At 45.4% G+C, this 16,019-nt stretch overlaps 1 protein-coding gene across 2 annotated transcripts; it reads left to right on the top strand.

Annotated features, from left to right (window-relative positions):
* Positions 1 to 289: 289 nt before the first annotated feature.
* On the top strand, positions 290 to 14,335 carry tasorb (transcription activation suppressor b). 2 transcript variants are annotated; one of them, XM_069724637.1, is made up of 23 exons: positions 290 to 676; positions 1,865 to 2,010; positions 2,259 to 2,351; positions 2,456 to 2,528; positions 2,847 to 2,938; positions 3,042 to 3,176; positions 3,268 to 3,392; positions 3,514 to 3,545; positions 4,429 to 4,534; positions 4,755 to 4,858; positions 5,121 to 5,230; positions 5,566 to 5,638; positions 5,767 to 5,841; positions 6,061 to 6,888; positions 7,536 to 7,846; positions 7,952 to 8,057; positions 8,163 to 9,016; positions 9,830 to 9,952; positions 11,363 to 11,522; positions 11,616 to 11,724; positions 11,812 to 11,990; positions 12,206 to 12,340; positions 12,582 to 14,335. In XM_069724637.1, the coding sequence occupies exons 1-23, from the start codon at positions 379 to 381 to the stop codon at positions 13,811 to 13,813; spliced, it is 5,499 nt and encodes a 1,832-aa protein (XP_069580738.1). In that variant the 5' UTR covers positions 290 to 378; the 3' UTR covers positions 13,814 to 14,335. The 2 variants fall into 2 exon arrangements, with proteins under 2 accessions (XP_069580738.1, XP_069580729.1); XM_069724628.1 differs by having other exon boundaries at positions 12,579 to 14,335.
* Positions 14,336 to 16,019: the final 1,684 nt, after the last annotated feature.

Genomic DNA, 16,019 nt, shown 5'->3' with positions numbered 1-16,019 from the left:
ATGCAAGACTTCTACTTTTAGGAGAGTATTTTTACAGTGTTGTATTAGTACTTTTACTTGAGTAAAATACCAGAATATTGTTTTTCCACCACTGCTTAGTGTGTGTACTTAAATATGAGAACTATGTCCACTCTTCCCTCGATACGTTCACTCACGCGTCCCGTTGCTGTATCAGTTGTTGCAGTGCACATATCGGCCGCGAGGTGGCGCGGATCTTCTCGTGTGTAAACAGTGACGGCAGCGTTTTGCAGTGGTGGAGAAGAACGTGTACGTCATTTTCACAATGGCGGAGGCTGGGTGAGGAGGAGAGTGTGTGAGTAAAGCGGCGCCGTAATCGTCAGAGCTACCTTGCCCTCAATACGTGCCCGGTGCCCGAAAATGGCCCTGAACCCCAACACGGTGGGGAAAAGGGACTCAGAATGTACCGAGAAGGGCGATCTCCACCCGGAGGGTGGCGAACCCCTAAAGAATTCAGCCGCCACCTCGGCCACAGCCAACCAAAATGGCGATCAGCCTGGATGTGGAGACAGTGCAATGCCTGAACAAGAAGCCCCTGAGCGGCGGAGGAGCTTGCCGGCGGACGCCCGGAGCTCTGGCAGTTCTCCTCTGCCCGAGAAGAGATCGAGCGAAGAGCTGCGACGGAGAAATTTCCAGATCCCGAGGACGGAGCGGAAAGGTGGTGCCATATCGCTGCTGTTTTGAACAGAGCCTGTCCTGTCGTTTATAATTCTGCCGCTGCATGTTGCTAGCCTACGAGCTAGCCGGTCGTTTTTTTTTGTTTTTGTTTTTATTATTAGTCTAAGGACTTTTAACAACGTGTTCGCCGACATTTAGGGTTTAAAAACTCGAGTGTGGTCCCACTGGAGGGGGAGAAGGAGGGGGGAGAGGGGGTGAGGGGGAGCCTGGCCGGGGGCAGCGTAAGTTAGCAGACATAACGTTTAGCTGTGCTCGTTGGGGCTCAGGTATCCCAAGTTACCAACGGTCAGCAGCTGTGCCGTGAAGGCGCCTGAAAGCGGAGGACCGTCACGTCTGAAAAGCACACCTCGTTTGGTCCCCCACCTCCCCGGTCACCTTTTCTTTCATGTGTCCGTAGTGTGACGGGAACAACGCAGCGGGGAGTTGCGAGTGCGTTGCGGCCATCACCTGACAAACATGTGGGTGTCTCTTTGACCTCAGCGAAGGGCATGGGTTTTATCCGCTGATGACACTTTTAATGAAAGCTAAGAGGGGCTGCCCACCCACCCCCCTCCCACCCCCCTCCAGCTCGATGCATCTGAGAGCATCCCTCACACTTTCACCTCAGTGCCCCTCAGAGCATTACTCCGTGCAGCCTCCCACGCTGGCTCCATCCTCCAGAAAGGTGGAAGTACCCTGCGTTATTTGTATTTATGCAGAGTTGAGATGAAGTGTTTGGATGTATAATTTTGAGCCTCCTATAAGCAGCCGTGCCCACGACCCTTCTCCCGTCAGGTTGCATATGTGACGTGTAAAACATCTTATTTACCGAACACAACAGCTGTGAGGCTGTGCGTGAACGCCATCGTCTCCGCTCCCTTCACCACAAGAGAGATGTTTGTTACCTGTACAGCACATTGTTGGTACAAGGGATTCATACTTACTGCTGCTGATCTCTCCCCCCGCCCCCCTCCGATTCCTGAGGACTACTTGCTTTCAGTAACTTGTTGTAGCTGTAGGAAATGAGAAATAAGTTTAGCATGGGCCGTCGGTTCATTGAAAGCGCTCTGAGCTTTAGTAAACATGCGTAAAGACACAAAAGCGTCTTACCTCCAAGCATTCGTACAGGTCTCCATGCTGCACAAACTGCCGTATATGCTAATCCGCTGTTTCCTCTTTGTGTGTGCAGGTTTGTACCAGTTTATGCCTCCTGACAGCCGGGAGTTTGAGGACCTCATGAAGATCATCTCCTCGTTTTACCTGGACTCCTCATCGCGAGGAAGCTTCTCCTACTGCAAGGCCCGGCTAATTCATAATGAGCTGCTGGAGAAGGAGGTTGGTCACCGTCCTCTTTGTTAAACGCAACAAAATCATGGCCTTTAAATAATCTGCAGTCTTCACCGCTAAAATGTTAAAACTACTCAGCAGTGCTGTAACTCCAAAAAAAAAATAATAATAATTGAATGCTGAGGGCACTTTGTTATAAAACGTTTTCAACATGCGATCTACCAAGTTGCACACTGTGAGTGTGTGAGATTCAGACTGCCATATCTCATTTACTGTCTGCTGCCTTGGTGCGTCAGTTCATCGAGAAGCGCAGGGAGATGAAGCAGGAGGGGCGTACCGAACAAGAGCTCACAGAGTCGTACTGCTTCCTTTATCCAGACAAATCCAAGGTTAGCCTGCTTCCAAAGCCTCATTCACACGCACCTAAGAGATGACTGACAAGTTGAAAAGCATGGTGTGTCTTTGACACGAGCTTTGTATTTTCTACGTCCAGCTCCAGTGGATCTGCGAGAAGGGTCTGTCGGTTGGACACTGTAAGATCACTACACTCGGAAATCCATCAGTGGGTAAGCTGCTCTCTTGTATGCTGCTGTTAAAGGGAAGCCGTATTAAAGATGTATTGACAGTTTCGATTTGCTGCTGTCAAGAAAGTTTTGCGAGGTTTGCCATCAGAGGGTGTTTGATTACTGCTGAGGCCAACAAAAACAGTAGCTGGGAACGCAGCAATGTATATCTTGACTTGTTGAACATCCACTAAAAGAACAGACACTTTGTTTTGGATGATTCTCTTTCATATCACCAAGTTTTGACAAGTAATTGACATCATTTTTGCTGATTTAATGTTCAATATGTTCTCCTCTAATTCAGGTCTTCTGTTATTGTAGGTGTTTATCTCTCCAAATATTCAGATTTGTTACAAATCAATCCTTTTGAAGTGGGCTCGATCGGGGACATGATCGTATTTAAAGTTATGAGGGTATGGCTGTCATTCTTTTATTTTTCTTTTTTTCCTGTTGTGGCATTGATGCTTTCCGATTCTTGTGGGACTTGAAGCCAATCGATGTGTTTTTGTCTTCCAGGGGCGAATAAAGCACATCCACGAGAACACACCTAAGAACGCAATGGAACCTACACCCAAGTTCGACTGTCACTTGTCCAAAAGTGCCAATAGGGTTACATCTTTGCTGTCTTACCGAGCGTTTGAACTCACGCAGGTACACACCGGCTGCTTTTTCGTGACACGTTTTATTAATTGTGTGCATTTTTACTCGAGCATTTCTGTGCTTCTCCCTCGGTGTCTTGCAGCAATATTTTTTCGAGTTCGCTTTCGACGAGATCAAAGCACGGCCGAGGCACGTGTGTCCCTACGCTGTGGTTTCCTTTCAGTACAAAGGCAAGGAGGCTGCATCAACCCCCATGACTGCACACAGGTACGTAATCCTGCAGGAAAAGGTGGAAGTCAGCAAGTATTTCTGTGCAGTACAGGAGGTTCTGTAAGTCATGTGTAACATCTGTGTTTGTAAACAGGCTGTTTGTGTCTCCCTTTAACAGGTTTAATACAATTTCCTCTGAAGGCAGCAGAGGTAAGCATTTTTACATTTTACATTTTTTTTTAATTCAAATATAAACTTGTGTGTCTTGAACTGGTGCCGTGTCATTTCACATGATGTCACATGTTAAATCAGTGTTATGGCTGTCACGATCAGGAAATTTGAGTTGACTGAATCGTGATACAAATAATTTAATGGTGTTTTTCTGTTCATTTTATCCCACTGTTATAATATACGCTGGATCGTAGTTTAATAATACACATGCAGCTTATGAAGAAGAAGAACAACTTATTGGCAGCGTTTGGCTTCGTAATGACATCCATGATGTTATTGTCGATAGACGCTCATTGAAATGTCATCTGTTCAATATTAGAAGTAAAGCGCCTCGAGATAAACAGCTGGTGACACTAATTCTTCACTCGTGTGCTTTTAAACCACAGCAGAAGAAATGGGCGAGAAGAGATGACGTCGCTAACAGAGCGCCAGTCACACCTCAAACCGTAGAAAATAATGTGGACATAGTGGTGGAAATATGACTTTTCTGTTAGTTTCATCCAGTGTTTTTTTTTTTTTTTTTTTTTTTTTTTATAGACATGGATGGAAGCGATTCTAAAGATTCTGCAAAATGATGGCGACTACGCTCTAATAATTGCGATCATGCGATTATGTAATAGTCGTGACGGGCTTTCATGCTAATGTTTACTGCTGGTCAGTCAGAGAAGAGTGCATTTAAAGTGCTACACTCCCACAATTATCCAAATTATATTCAACGAGCAATTTAAAATAAAGAAAAAAAGAAAACGCTGTTTGAGCCTTTTCAAATGACAATTGAATCACCAGTTGTGAAAGGTGTGGAGCCCTGCTTCCTTTGTGTATCATGTCTAACCTTTGCCCGGTGATGTTGATGCCGTTGCAGGGAAGAGCTGCTACACTGTGTGGAGTGGGCCACTAGTGAACAAGGGCCAGGAGTTATTCCCAATCTGTTTACGATCCTCCTCGCGCCCCTACCTGCCTTTCAAACTGTGAGTACTACACCTTTAGTCTCTCACACAGTCTTGTGTATTTCGTAAAATGTATCCACAGTACTGCCAGAATTTCCCTCTGTCAATCTTTAGAAAAGAGCCTTCCTGCGCCGCACTTGTTCACATATCTTGTGGTCAGAATTGACTTGTGCAACATATCGTTAATTACCTGGCATGTGTTATGTTTTGCTCTTTGGTTAAACCTCCATGTCGCCTGCAGGCCTGAGAAGTTGGAGGTGAACCGGGGCATGCAGCTGGAGCAGGTGAAGCGAAAGATTCCCCCTGTGCTCTTTTCCTGGGACACCTATAGCATATCACGGGAAGGTCAGTTCAGACCACACATTTGTGTACGTCTAAATAAAATGATGTGAAAAATGCCCCAGCTTGTGGGTAGTTGAGCATTAACTTGAAATTCACTTTTTAAAGCTGTTTTGAAAGCACGCACTGCATCATGAAGCACAATTTCAGCCGCCTTTGTAAATCCAGAGGTTAAAGAAGCTTTATTCAAATGCCACTTTTCGTGTACAGAATATAAATGATTGCACAGATGAGTTATGTATTTCAACCTGCCTATTTGTGTCCGCAGTGACGAAGTATGGGATGTCCAGCAGCCTGTTTCAGGTGGTGGATGGGAAAGGCAAACCAACCAGCGGCAGCCTGGCAGGGCTGATCAGCAAGCTGGAGAGGGACCGCATGGTGAGTCACGTACCTGCTAATTATCAGGTTTCTCATGGAAGATACTTCCAAAAAGATGCAGAATAAATTCAACAAAATGGAACAAAATATCCTCAGGATGTCAAGTATTCGCACGCAAACACGTTCTTTTGGATCCTTCTTAGTTTGTTTAAGAAAGCACATGAAGGTCAAGAATAAAAGTAGCTTTACTAGACCATAATACGGACCATAGTACAAATTTACATATGGAGTATGTGAAAACCTGTGCAGCAACAGACTGGTATTATGATAGCTCACATATGTGATAAAAAGACATCCCGGTGTTTCTGACTGCAGTGTCTCCTCTCCTCATTCAGGTGCTGGTGAAGTCCTTGTTTGACAGGGGTTTTCTCTTCCTGTTGTCCTCAGCTCAGATGGTTGATTCCAAAGGTGCCAGAAAGCTTCTTTTTTTTTTCTTTTACTTTCCTCTTATATTTCTCTGTTGTGTCAGTTGAACCACCTACTTGTTGTCTCCGGTTAGGGGTTCAGTTTTAAAACGGTTGCTGTTTGCGTTCTAGAGCGGCGGGGGCGTGTTGAGAAGAACCTGCAAGCATTATTCATCTTTCAGGAGTCAAGGATGGTTGTCAAGTATTGTAAGTATTATTCAGCGTGCATCCTCTTTCTGACTGGCCCAGCATTTGCATGAAACATGAAACTAAAAGGTTTTACGAGAGAACAGTTTTAGTTGTACTAAATAGAGATTGGAGTTGGTTATAACTGGTTTTGGCTTTTGTTGAGCTGCTGTCACTAAAGACGCAACTACTGCAGATGTGCGTCTTTTCCAGGACACTGACATGTGCTCTTCATCTTAGCATCCAAGCTGTTCGAGCCAGAGCCGCTGACGGCGGAGTCCCAGCCAGCTGCCCTGTCCTCCATGGAGCCTTTCATCCCTGCACTGCACTATTCCCTGTTCAAGCTGCGCCCCAACCCAGGCAAGGACCTGAGCTCTGGGGTGGAGCGCCAGGCCACCGAGTACCTGACGCGTATGGATTCAGCCACGGTGCGGCCATTCATTCTGCCTGACTACAAATATAACGTGGAGGAGAGGACGAAAACTCTCCCGTTGCCCCGACCCAAATTTAACATGGATGGCGTGCTGCGTTCTTATGTCCACAACCCTGCAAACTATATTTTACCTCTGAACAAGGCCAAGGACATCATAGAACGAATACGGAACCCCGTACCTATACCCACACCGACACCTGCGCCGGCCCCGGTGGAATACAGCCCTGTTTCTGATTGGGGCGGCTCGGATAGAGGCTCCGACAGAGCAGAGAGACCGTCGGAAAGGTTACCCCAGGACAGGCCAGCCCAGGAAAAACAACCCCCCGACAGCAGCAGACGGAGGCCGGGGTTGGCCCATTCAAACGGGGCTCAGGTTCAAAACAAGCCACACGAGTCCCAGCCTCAGCCCCAGAGGTTGCGGCTGTCCCAGAATGAGTACGATAAAGACAAGATGAAGCAGCTGCTTAAGCTCATCCAGCTGCACAAGAAAGCACTCGTGAAGGATCCTGGGAAGGACGGGACGGGCGGAGCCTGGGACGCCAACAGTCTGAAAAGGAAGTTCGAAGGGGACGAGCGAGGAGGCACGAACAAACACCAACGCACAGATCAGCTGAGCAACGGGGAGACCAGCCGAGGTGAGGCAGGCTGCAAACATTTATGAAGCTTGATTTCAATTGTGTAAATTTAAGCTTTATTTATTTATTTTTTTGTGATTTTTCCTCCTGCTGCTTTTAAAATCAATTCTTCTGAAGGAATATTTTATTTGTTTCACAACACAGTCTGATAAGTTCTCTAATGGAATAACTCAAATACATTTTTTATAGAGCTTCATTGTAAGATGCATGCCCAGCTAACCCAGTTAGCGGTTCATATTCCTGCGTGTCAATGCAACAGCTGCCACCACAGTTGTTGAGAGTTAAACACAATTGAAACTGAAAAAAAACGGACCCGTTTTAATTGGTCAAAGTTTGCAAATTTACAATAATATATATTCTGATCACACATATCTTATCATATCAATAAACATGAAGGTTTATCTGTTAAATAGTTATAGACCAGACAATACTGGATTCTTGAGACTGATACTGATATTGAGATTTAAAACGCTAGCCTATTGTTATTCTTATAAGAATTACACACCGTAGATGCAGGTTTCATTTTTTCTTTTAAACGGGGACCGCGACGTTTCCTCTAGCTGTAAGCGCTCAGGATATTCTCGCGCACGAATCAACGGAATTTGAAAGACGCCTCCAATTAGTTGTGTGTGTGTGTGTCCCGCTAGGAGCCCAGGCAGACGAGATTGGAGAGGAGGGAGGACAGAGCGACAATCTGACGGCAGTCATGGAAAGCATGGGCATCTACGACACGGACCTGAGGGCCCGTGACAACACCAACGCCACAGCTGTCAACGAGACCCAACGCCTTCTCAAGATCCTCCTGGCCACGCTCAATAAAGCCGTGGCTCAGGGTTCCATGTCGGTGCAGACAAACCACGGTGAACCGTCGACGGGGTCAGCGAGGGCCGAATCTGTTGTTCTTGAGCCAGAAGCGGGGAAACAAAATGAGCCAGCATTACAAACAAACTACACGGAGGTGAGATGTGAACAGCTGATTCTGGGCTTGTTATTTTTGAATATTTGACAATGATCAACAATGATCATAGTCCTATAAATATCGACCGGTGTTTTCTCTGTTCAGGAGGACATGGACTGTAGCCCCGGCAGTCCATTCAGTGCAGGCTCCCCACCACCAGAGACGGCACATACCTCAGACAAGCCGACATGGGAAGTCCAAACCAATGAAGGTACCTCAAAGCGATTAGTTCACAGAGGCTTCTCCCTTGCGGGCATGTTTAGATGTTGTTAACAAGGCATCACTGTGACACGTTTCCTGTCTGCTTTCCTTCCAGACAAAGCACAGCCTCTTCTTGAGCCGAAGCCCGAGTCGGTGCCAGAGGCTGTGACAGCGGCAGACAGCGACCCAGAGCCGAAGACGCCTGCAGCTGCAGTGGACTTTAAAAAGACGGCTGCACCCACGTTACCGGTCGTAGAGAAGGTGCCTTGCAGGCCTTCCATTAGCTTGGACACCATACTAAACCAGGAAATTCACAGCCTCACCTCTGACATTAAAAATATCATGCACACTCACCACATCTGCTACACCTCGCGGCTACCCCCGCGGTTGCCCACACGCCACTGCTGGCGGCCAAACAGCTGCTTCTCAGACTTTGTTGTTCCCTACGTCACCCCCGTCCCCATTCAGGGGCATGTCAAAGCACTGTGTGAGAAGATGGACAAGTTGATCCCGGCTCCACCTGCTCCCGCCAAGGTCTCTTCTCCACCTCCCCCAGTGACAACATCTAATCTTACAACACCACCTCCTGCCCCCGTCCAGACTTCCAGAACTAAAGCGGAGCCCTCCCTGTCAAAGAGCACCACCTCCTCTCAGAGCAGTAAAACGTGCACCGTAAAAGAGACGACATCTGCCAAGGTTAAAACAGAACCCCCGTCAACAGAGTTGAGTGGACACGTCCATTCTCCCTCTCAAGTCTCATCAGAGTCTCCAGAGCACAACTCCCAAAACCCAGGCTCTGCTCCCGGCAGCGGGTCCGGCCTTCTGGCCGGCAGCCTGATCGGCCAGTTGAAGCCGGAAGTTTTCAGCAGCTTGGTGGAGATATTTAAGGACGTCACCAAAAATACAGTTAAATTCTACATCTACTCTGGGCATGAGGGGGAGGAGAGCACTGTCTGCAAGGAGATCAAGGTACAATACAAGGTTCCAGTGTGACCCTTAATTAGATTGTTGATTAATCAGTGGATTCTACTAACAATGCACATTTAATTGCAGTTAAACTTAAGTATTTAAATGTCCCCGGGTGATGTCATCAAATTGCGTGTTTTATTCAATTAAAAGTCAGAGACGCAACCTAGAGATGTTAAAGAAAGTTCTGTCGTCTGAGAAACTGGAACTTATGTTATGCTTAATGTTATTTAGAGCTGCGACACTTTGTTGATACTTTGTTAATTGTTTATAGCTTGCAAGGATTTGCTCTGTTTCACTGTCATATATAACAATCAATCAAATATGTTCAGACAAAAACCTGCAAATTGAAGGCATCGTTGTGAGCTCAAAGTACGATGTGAATGGCACTTTTCTTTCCTTTTCATATATTTTCATTTCATACATGAAACAATTAATCAGGAAAATACACGTCAGAGTAATGGGAGTAGTTGCGGTCCTAGTGTTGTTTCTTTACTGCCTGTTTACATCCATTTCCTCTCGTGTTCTCTATAAACGTGTTCCTTATGCTTATGCTCATCGCCTTCGTGTTATTGGAGCTGAGGAGCCTCCAGTTTTCTGCATTAGTAAAATTGTTCAGGCATTCAGGGCAACAGGGGAGGGGGGCGGGGGGGAATGTGCAAGGCTGCACTCGCTCCCGTTTGTCACAACGCGTTCATGTTTCAGCGCTCAGCTCTTTCTGTGTCTGTCAGTCAGTCAGTACTCGTACGTGTAAGAGAGGAGGACACATTCATCTGTCTGTCTCTAACAATTACGTCTCTCCTGCCTGTCACAAAGGAGTACTTGAAAAGTCTTGGCAACAGCGAGTGCAGCCCGCAGATGTTCCTAGAAAACAGTGGCAGTTTGGATAAGCTCCTCATCATCATTCAGAACGAAGACATCGCCGCTCACGTGCACAAGGTACGATCACCTCCTCTCATCGGCAGCTGAGCCCGGTAGTGATCGGACCGAAACGGTGGCTCTTTTCAACATCTGCTGCAGATTAGTACTGTGCAAAAGGTATAGCCATTAAAGACAAAGTGAGGGTGCTCTTTAAAAAAAATAAAAAAATGCCATCAATAATTTGTATTTAATTAAACTCGCATTGAGTGCACTAAAGGGGGAAAAAGTACTTAATAACAAAACAAAACAAAACAAAAAAAAATCCATATTTGGTGTGAGCGTCCTTTGCCTTTAAAACAGCACAATTTCTCTGTACACTTGCCCACAAGTTTTTGGAGAACATTTTCTTAGGATTCTGACTCTCAGTTGTTTCTGCTGTTTAAAATAATGTCCTCGGGCCACACCGCTGTTGTGTTGCAGAACTTCTTCGTTATGACACTGGCTGTAGGTTTTTTTGGTCATTTTAATTCTGCACACTGAATTTGGGATCAATCAGATGCTTCGCCGGTGGTAATACATAATGGATAAATGATCATTTAAAGTGTCTAAAATCTCTGCACAGTACTACATGCGTCATGAAAACATGACTTTAATTTTCTGATGTCAGCTTTAATTTAGCAGCCATCCAGGTAGACCAGTGGACCTTCTTATTTTACTGTAGACCTGCATGGCACTGATTCGCTCTGCCCCTCCTTGCTCCTCCCCTTCAAACTCTTTCTCTCGAGAACATTGACAACGGACCTGACACAACAGGAAATTGCCCATTTCAGATTGCGCTCCCACCTTCTGCAAATAGGCGAGGTGTGGCGCCTCGCTAGAGCGTGCAGGAGTGCACGATAGAAACATCCCCAACACGCCCACTCACTGCGAGTGAAACACCGGGAACTCTCTGGAAAATGAAGCTGCTCTATTCACACATGGGCTCGACCGGACTTTACATAACTTTGTATGAGGGAGCCGGCAGCAGGGTAAAGCTTGTTTAATATCCTGTCCAACTGTCAACTCCTCCGGGTGATGTCTAGATAAGTTCAGGGTTGCACTTCTTGTGTGAAAACAAATAAAGACTCAAAAGGGCTCGTTGTGAAGAGGCGCAAAGTCAGTCAAGACCAGAGGTATTAGCACAACGGAGCACCTAGCAGTGTAAGAAAACATACGTGGGAAAGCTGAACAGTCCAACCAGTGTGATTAGCAGTCCAATTAATTTTGGGGGGGATAATTCCAGGCTTTAACAAGTGCTGCTGTTGCAGCTGAAGTAGAAAGCGTAGCTGTAGCTAACGAAGAGAGAGATGTGGAAGAGTACGCTGCGGTGGGAGACCGAGCTTGGACAACTCTGAGGGGAACACTGTAACCAGAGTTTTAATAAAAAAAAAAAAAGTAAAAGCTTAATTTGTAAAAGAAAAAAATAAATCTCATCTTTTCAACCTGCAGATCCCGGCTCTGGTCTCTTTGAAGAAGCTGCCTTCAGTGAGCTTTGCTGGAGTGGACACTCTGGACGATGTGAAGAACCACACTTACAATGAGCTGTTTGTGTCTGGAGGCTTCATGGTGTCTGATGAGTTTGTCCTCAACCCCGATCTCATCACACAGGGTAAGTTTTGTCTTTTCCGTGTAGGAGCCGAGCGGCTTCTTGAAAATAATAGTTGGATGATACGTCACAGCTTGCATTTCTCGGTCTGTCCAGATCGCTTGCAGGGGCTGCTGAGGTTCTTGGAGGAGCAGAGCACCCCTGAACACCCTTGGCAGTGGAAGGTACACCGCAAGTCCCAGAAGAAGCTTAAAGAGCTGGGGAGGTCAGTATCTCAGTAGATGGCTCAAAAATAGTAATCGCATCCAAATTTTCAACACTGTATGGATGTGCTTTTTCTGTTCTCTTGAAGGCTAAATACTAATGCCATGGGGCTGCTGAACCTCCTGACAGCCTATCAGAAGAAGCACTTAGTGGAGTTCCTCCCTTATCACGAGTGCGACACGCAGTCACGACAGGCTCCAGATCTGGACTGCCTGATCAAGCTCCAAGCTCAGCACACGCAACAGCGGCACCTTATCTTCCTCACAGGTATCTTCCGTCATCCTCATCACTATCACCATGCGCTTCACCTATTTTTCCAGTTGATTGTTTTCCTTTCAGCTTTATAGTTTAATAAAAATATATCCATTATTAGAATGATATATATTAAAAAAAAAAAAAAAATACTGTTGTGTTGAACCCTGTCCTTAACTCATTAAAAAAAAAAAAGATTTTTTTTTTCTTCTTCTTTTTTTTTTCCACAGAGAGGCCATTTGAGATGTTCTTGCAGTACTCCAGAAATGGAATAGTGATAGCGAGCATTGACGACGTCATGAGTGGTTTCCACAGTCTGATTGGATCCATTAATCAGAATGAGCTTCCAACACCTCCTTCTACTGGTGGGTAGCGTCAACAGGAGCATGAAACACCAACACTCAAGCTTTCAATTTTGCTGTAGTGTCATTGTTTTGCTAAATTGTCTCTTTTTAGATAGAGTTATGTCACCAGTTAAAAGATATATTTCCTTCCAGGCAGTTTATTTTTATTTTTTTTAAACACAGCTGTTAATGCATCTGTTGATATATCTTTCTTTCCACTTTTCCATTTCTCTCCCTGTGCCCTCTCCTGCTCTCCCAGTAGTGAATGATGAGTGTGTGGAGGAGGAGGACATGTCATTAGACTCTGATGATGGCGAGCCACAGTCCATTTCAGATCCCTCAGAGCAGAACCGAGAAGTTGGGAAGGAGAAGCCTCCGCAGCCGCCCCCACCGGAGACTGAAGAGTTTCGTCCTCCGCTGCCAGAGCAGCAGGCCACCCCTGAGAAAACGCCAACGCTGTCTGACTACAGTGCTCTCAAAACAGCCATCTCTCAGTTTAAAGCCTCCAACCAGATAGGCGTAGGCTCCTCAGACATCGGCAGCTTGTCACCGGGAGGATTTCCTGTGAATCCTCACCAGAGCTTCCTGTGTCCGTCAGCCTCGTGGTCATCCTACACTGGCTCCTCAAGCTATGCGGCCTCCCCAGCCTATCCCGCCTCGCCCTGCAGCAGCACCCAGGAACAGGAGTACCGACCACCGACCATGGCTTCTTCCGCAGTACCAACCCCACCTCTCATGGCTACACCAGGACCTCTTGCCAACCTGGCTTCTCTCCCCATGGAGGTCAAACCTCCCCCTCCACCTCACCTCATGATGCTGGGTCACACGTATAGCTCGGACACTGGAGGAGCTGGGGCTCCTGGGACATCTCCGCTCACCACCACCCTCCCCTTCACAGACCATAGCGACACAGCTCAGCCAGGTTTCATGGCTGGCATTCCTAAAAATGCAGGTGGGACGCCCACACAACATGACAGGACACTCAGTGGACCTGGGGAGGGTGCATGGGGGAAAGCAGGGACCACCACTTGTGAGACTGCCAGCAGCCAGGGTGTGGTCACATCTGGCCCAGTGGACCCCAGTGGGCCCCTTAAGACTGGGGAAACCCTTATAGGCAGCACCCTTTGTAGTCAGGGGGGCAGGACTCGGGTCAATTGCGTTGATGGCCTTGGAGCTTCTGTGGGCATTCCCACAGCGGCCACCAGGGGGGGCTCTGTACTCAGACCTAAGCTGCCTCCACATCCAATGTGTGCAGTAGGCTATGGAGGCATCCCTGGACACATGGACCATGGGCCTATGCGGGGTGGCATGGGTCCTGGTTCTTTAGGGAGCTACCGGGGGAGAGGAGTCCCACCAATAGGACTTTGGCCTCGGCCAGGACGAGGACATGAACGGGGGAATGGGCCCTGCTCTTGGGGTTTCCCAGCAGGAAGGGGTGGGCCACAGGATTACTACACGGACTACACATACTCTCACAATTACGCCCCTGAATAGACAATCAACATGAATAAAGTGGCAACACAAACACTTACATCAGAGACTATTAGAGCTGGCTGAATGTATATATTTACTTGTCATAAATGCATTGATTTAAATCGGTAAATGAGGAACCTGGTTTTCTACATTAATAAAAATTGATACAGGCAGTGCCGAGTGTCCTACTGTCGTGTAAACTGTCTGTACACTCTTTCCATGTGAGCTATTTGAAACCCTGTTCAAACCACTATATTTATATTTGCCAACAAATGTTAATGGCCTTCCAGCCTCTCAGAATTGATCATGTTATTTCTGTTCGTCCCGGTTTTGAAACGGTTTGTGAACAAGGGATAAGGCTGATATTTTTTTAAGGAAAAAAAACAAAACTAGTGAATTCAATTTCACTTTTGCTGTTGGTTTTCTTTTTTTTTATTTTACATATTTGGTTGTCCAAAATTCTATTAAAGTAAAATGTTTCAAATCTTTTGTGTGATGGGTTTGATGACAGTGTCAAGCAAACCATTAAAAATATAAACTACACTTGTCTTACTGTCATTTTACTCAATCTACACAATTAATTCAGCAGCTGTGAGTCCAGTTTGCAGTATGAGGATGGATAATTTAATCCTAAATATGGGTAGATTAAAATAAAAGTGAAACATGGAAAACATACTGTAAGTGTAAAAAAAAAATATGAAATTAGAATATTCTAATGAATCAACAAATCAGATTTTTATGTTGGTGCTCATTGTAAAACACACTTTAAAGATTACATTTAAAGTCTTGTAGATATTGTGGAAAACATCAAACTGGTAAAAAAAAAAAAAAGATTCTGTCCCATTACAAAAAAACAACTTTGTACGCTTGTGCTGAACGAGTATATGTATGTCAGACTTCCTCTGTCACCCCTGGTTTCTTCCAGTACACTCACAAGGAGAAATGTTACCAAGGGAAGTGAAGCCCCTCAATGTTGGCAGACTCTTGCTGGACACTAAAGAGGGATGTTTCAGAGGCCAAATACAGGTGAAATTCATAAACTTGCACATTTAATAAGTACATTTGTTAAGTACATGTTTTAAGTGCAATAATAGCCTTATTTATGAATAAGTAATACCCACTCTGCTTATAGCTGATGGAAAAGCTGTTGTAGGGTTACCAATAACTGATGTTATCAGCAAATAAATTTTTTGATTTTTCTTTTTTCGATTTATTGATTCACTGTTTGGTTTTACAAATGTCAGAAAATGATGAAAAATGTAGACCAGTGTTGCTCAAAGTTGAAGTTGCAGCCTAAAATGGTTTGTTCCAAAACCGGAAATATATTAAGTTTATTATCATGAAGGACTAAAGGAATCAGAAAATATTCCCATTTAATAAGCTGAATCAGAATCATCGTTAAAAACAGACTTAAAATGATTAATTTATTATGTAAATAGTTTGCAATTGATATTCTGTTGATTCCAGCGAGATCAATGTTTCCTGCGGTGTGAGCTGTGTGCAGATAACAGTTGGGAGGAAATGCAGCGCTTCAGTCCCTTTAAGACTCCGTGCTGAGCCATCGGCTCCTCAACTCATCCGCCTCTGAAAGACTGATTAGATGGGTTGATGTCCTCCGAGTGTGGGTTCATTGTATTGTTTCATTAACCCAGTGGAGTGTCTGATGGATAGAACACCAGAGGGCGCTGCTTCCTCTTAATGTGGGAATTAGGTTAACACACTTCATCTCAAGAGCCCCACTCCAGCAGTGCAATAGCTGCAACATGGTAACTTTGGAAGCTGAAAATAAGTTGTTAAATCAATTATGGCTAAGACCCATCACACAAACACTGAGCCAGCTGTATTTATTACAGCACCCTACTCCACACGGCTCTTTATACCTAAAATAACCACCACAAACCGCAATCTTAAAGCCACCGAGGAGCGTTTTGGGGGTCGTGTGCATCATCGGGAGGGGGGGGGGGGTATCCTCAGTAAGGGAAGAGAAAACATGAACATGACTGACTGACCTCTGCCGGCACATAAATATAAAACAGTGTAGGAAATCACAAAATCTAAACTTAGATTAGGACAAAAGTACCGTCTATGATGAGTATAAGGAAATAGTTTTTCATAAATATCTGTAATTTATATTGTTTATATTTTGTAAATATATAATGAACTATTTTGTGATATTTTTTCCAGTCTACTAAACGACAAGAATCGTTGAAAATGATCCTGTTGTTAC

This window comes from Brachyistius frenatus, unplaced genomic scaffold, assembly GCF_029030835.1.
Source record: "Brachyistius frenatus isolate BFR_SWC_R1_liver_20210118 unplaced genomic scaffold, ASM2903083v1 Contig_6, whole genome shotgun sequence".
NCBI classification, from domain to species: domain Eukaryota; kingdom Metazoa; phylum Chordata; class Actinopteri; family Embiotocidae; genus Brachyistius; species Brachyistius frenatus.
This window is presented reverse-complemented; position numbering and strand designations above follow the sequence as displayed.

Bases quoted from the DNA above. Each gene is read 5' to 3' on its own strand.
- tasorb (XM_069724628.1), top strand. From the start codon at position 379: ATGGCCCTGAACCCCAACACGGTGGGGAAAAGGGACTCAGAATGTACC. The intron at 4,859-5,120 runs GTCAGTTCAGAC...TTGTGTCCGCAG, and splicing joins CTATAGCATATCACGGGAAG to TGACGAAGTATGGGATGTCC. The intron at 5,842-6,060 runs GTAAGTATTATT...TCTTCATCTTAG, and splicing joins AAGGATGGTTGTCAAGTATT to CATCCAAGCTGTTCGAGCCA.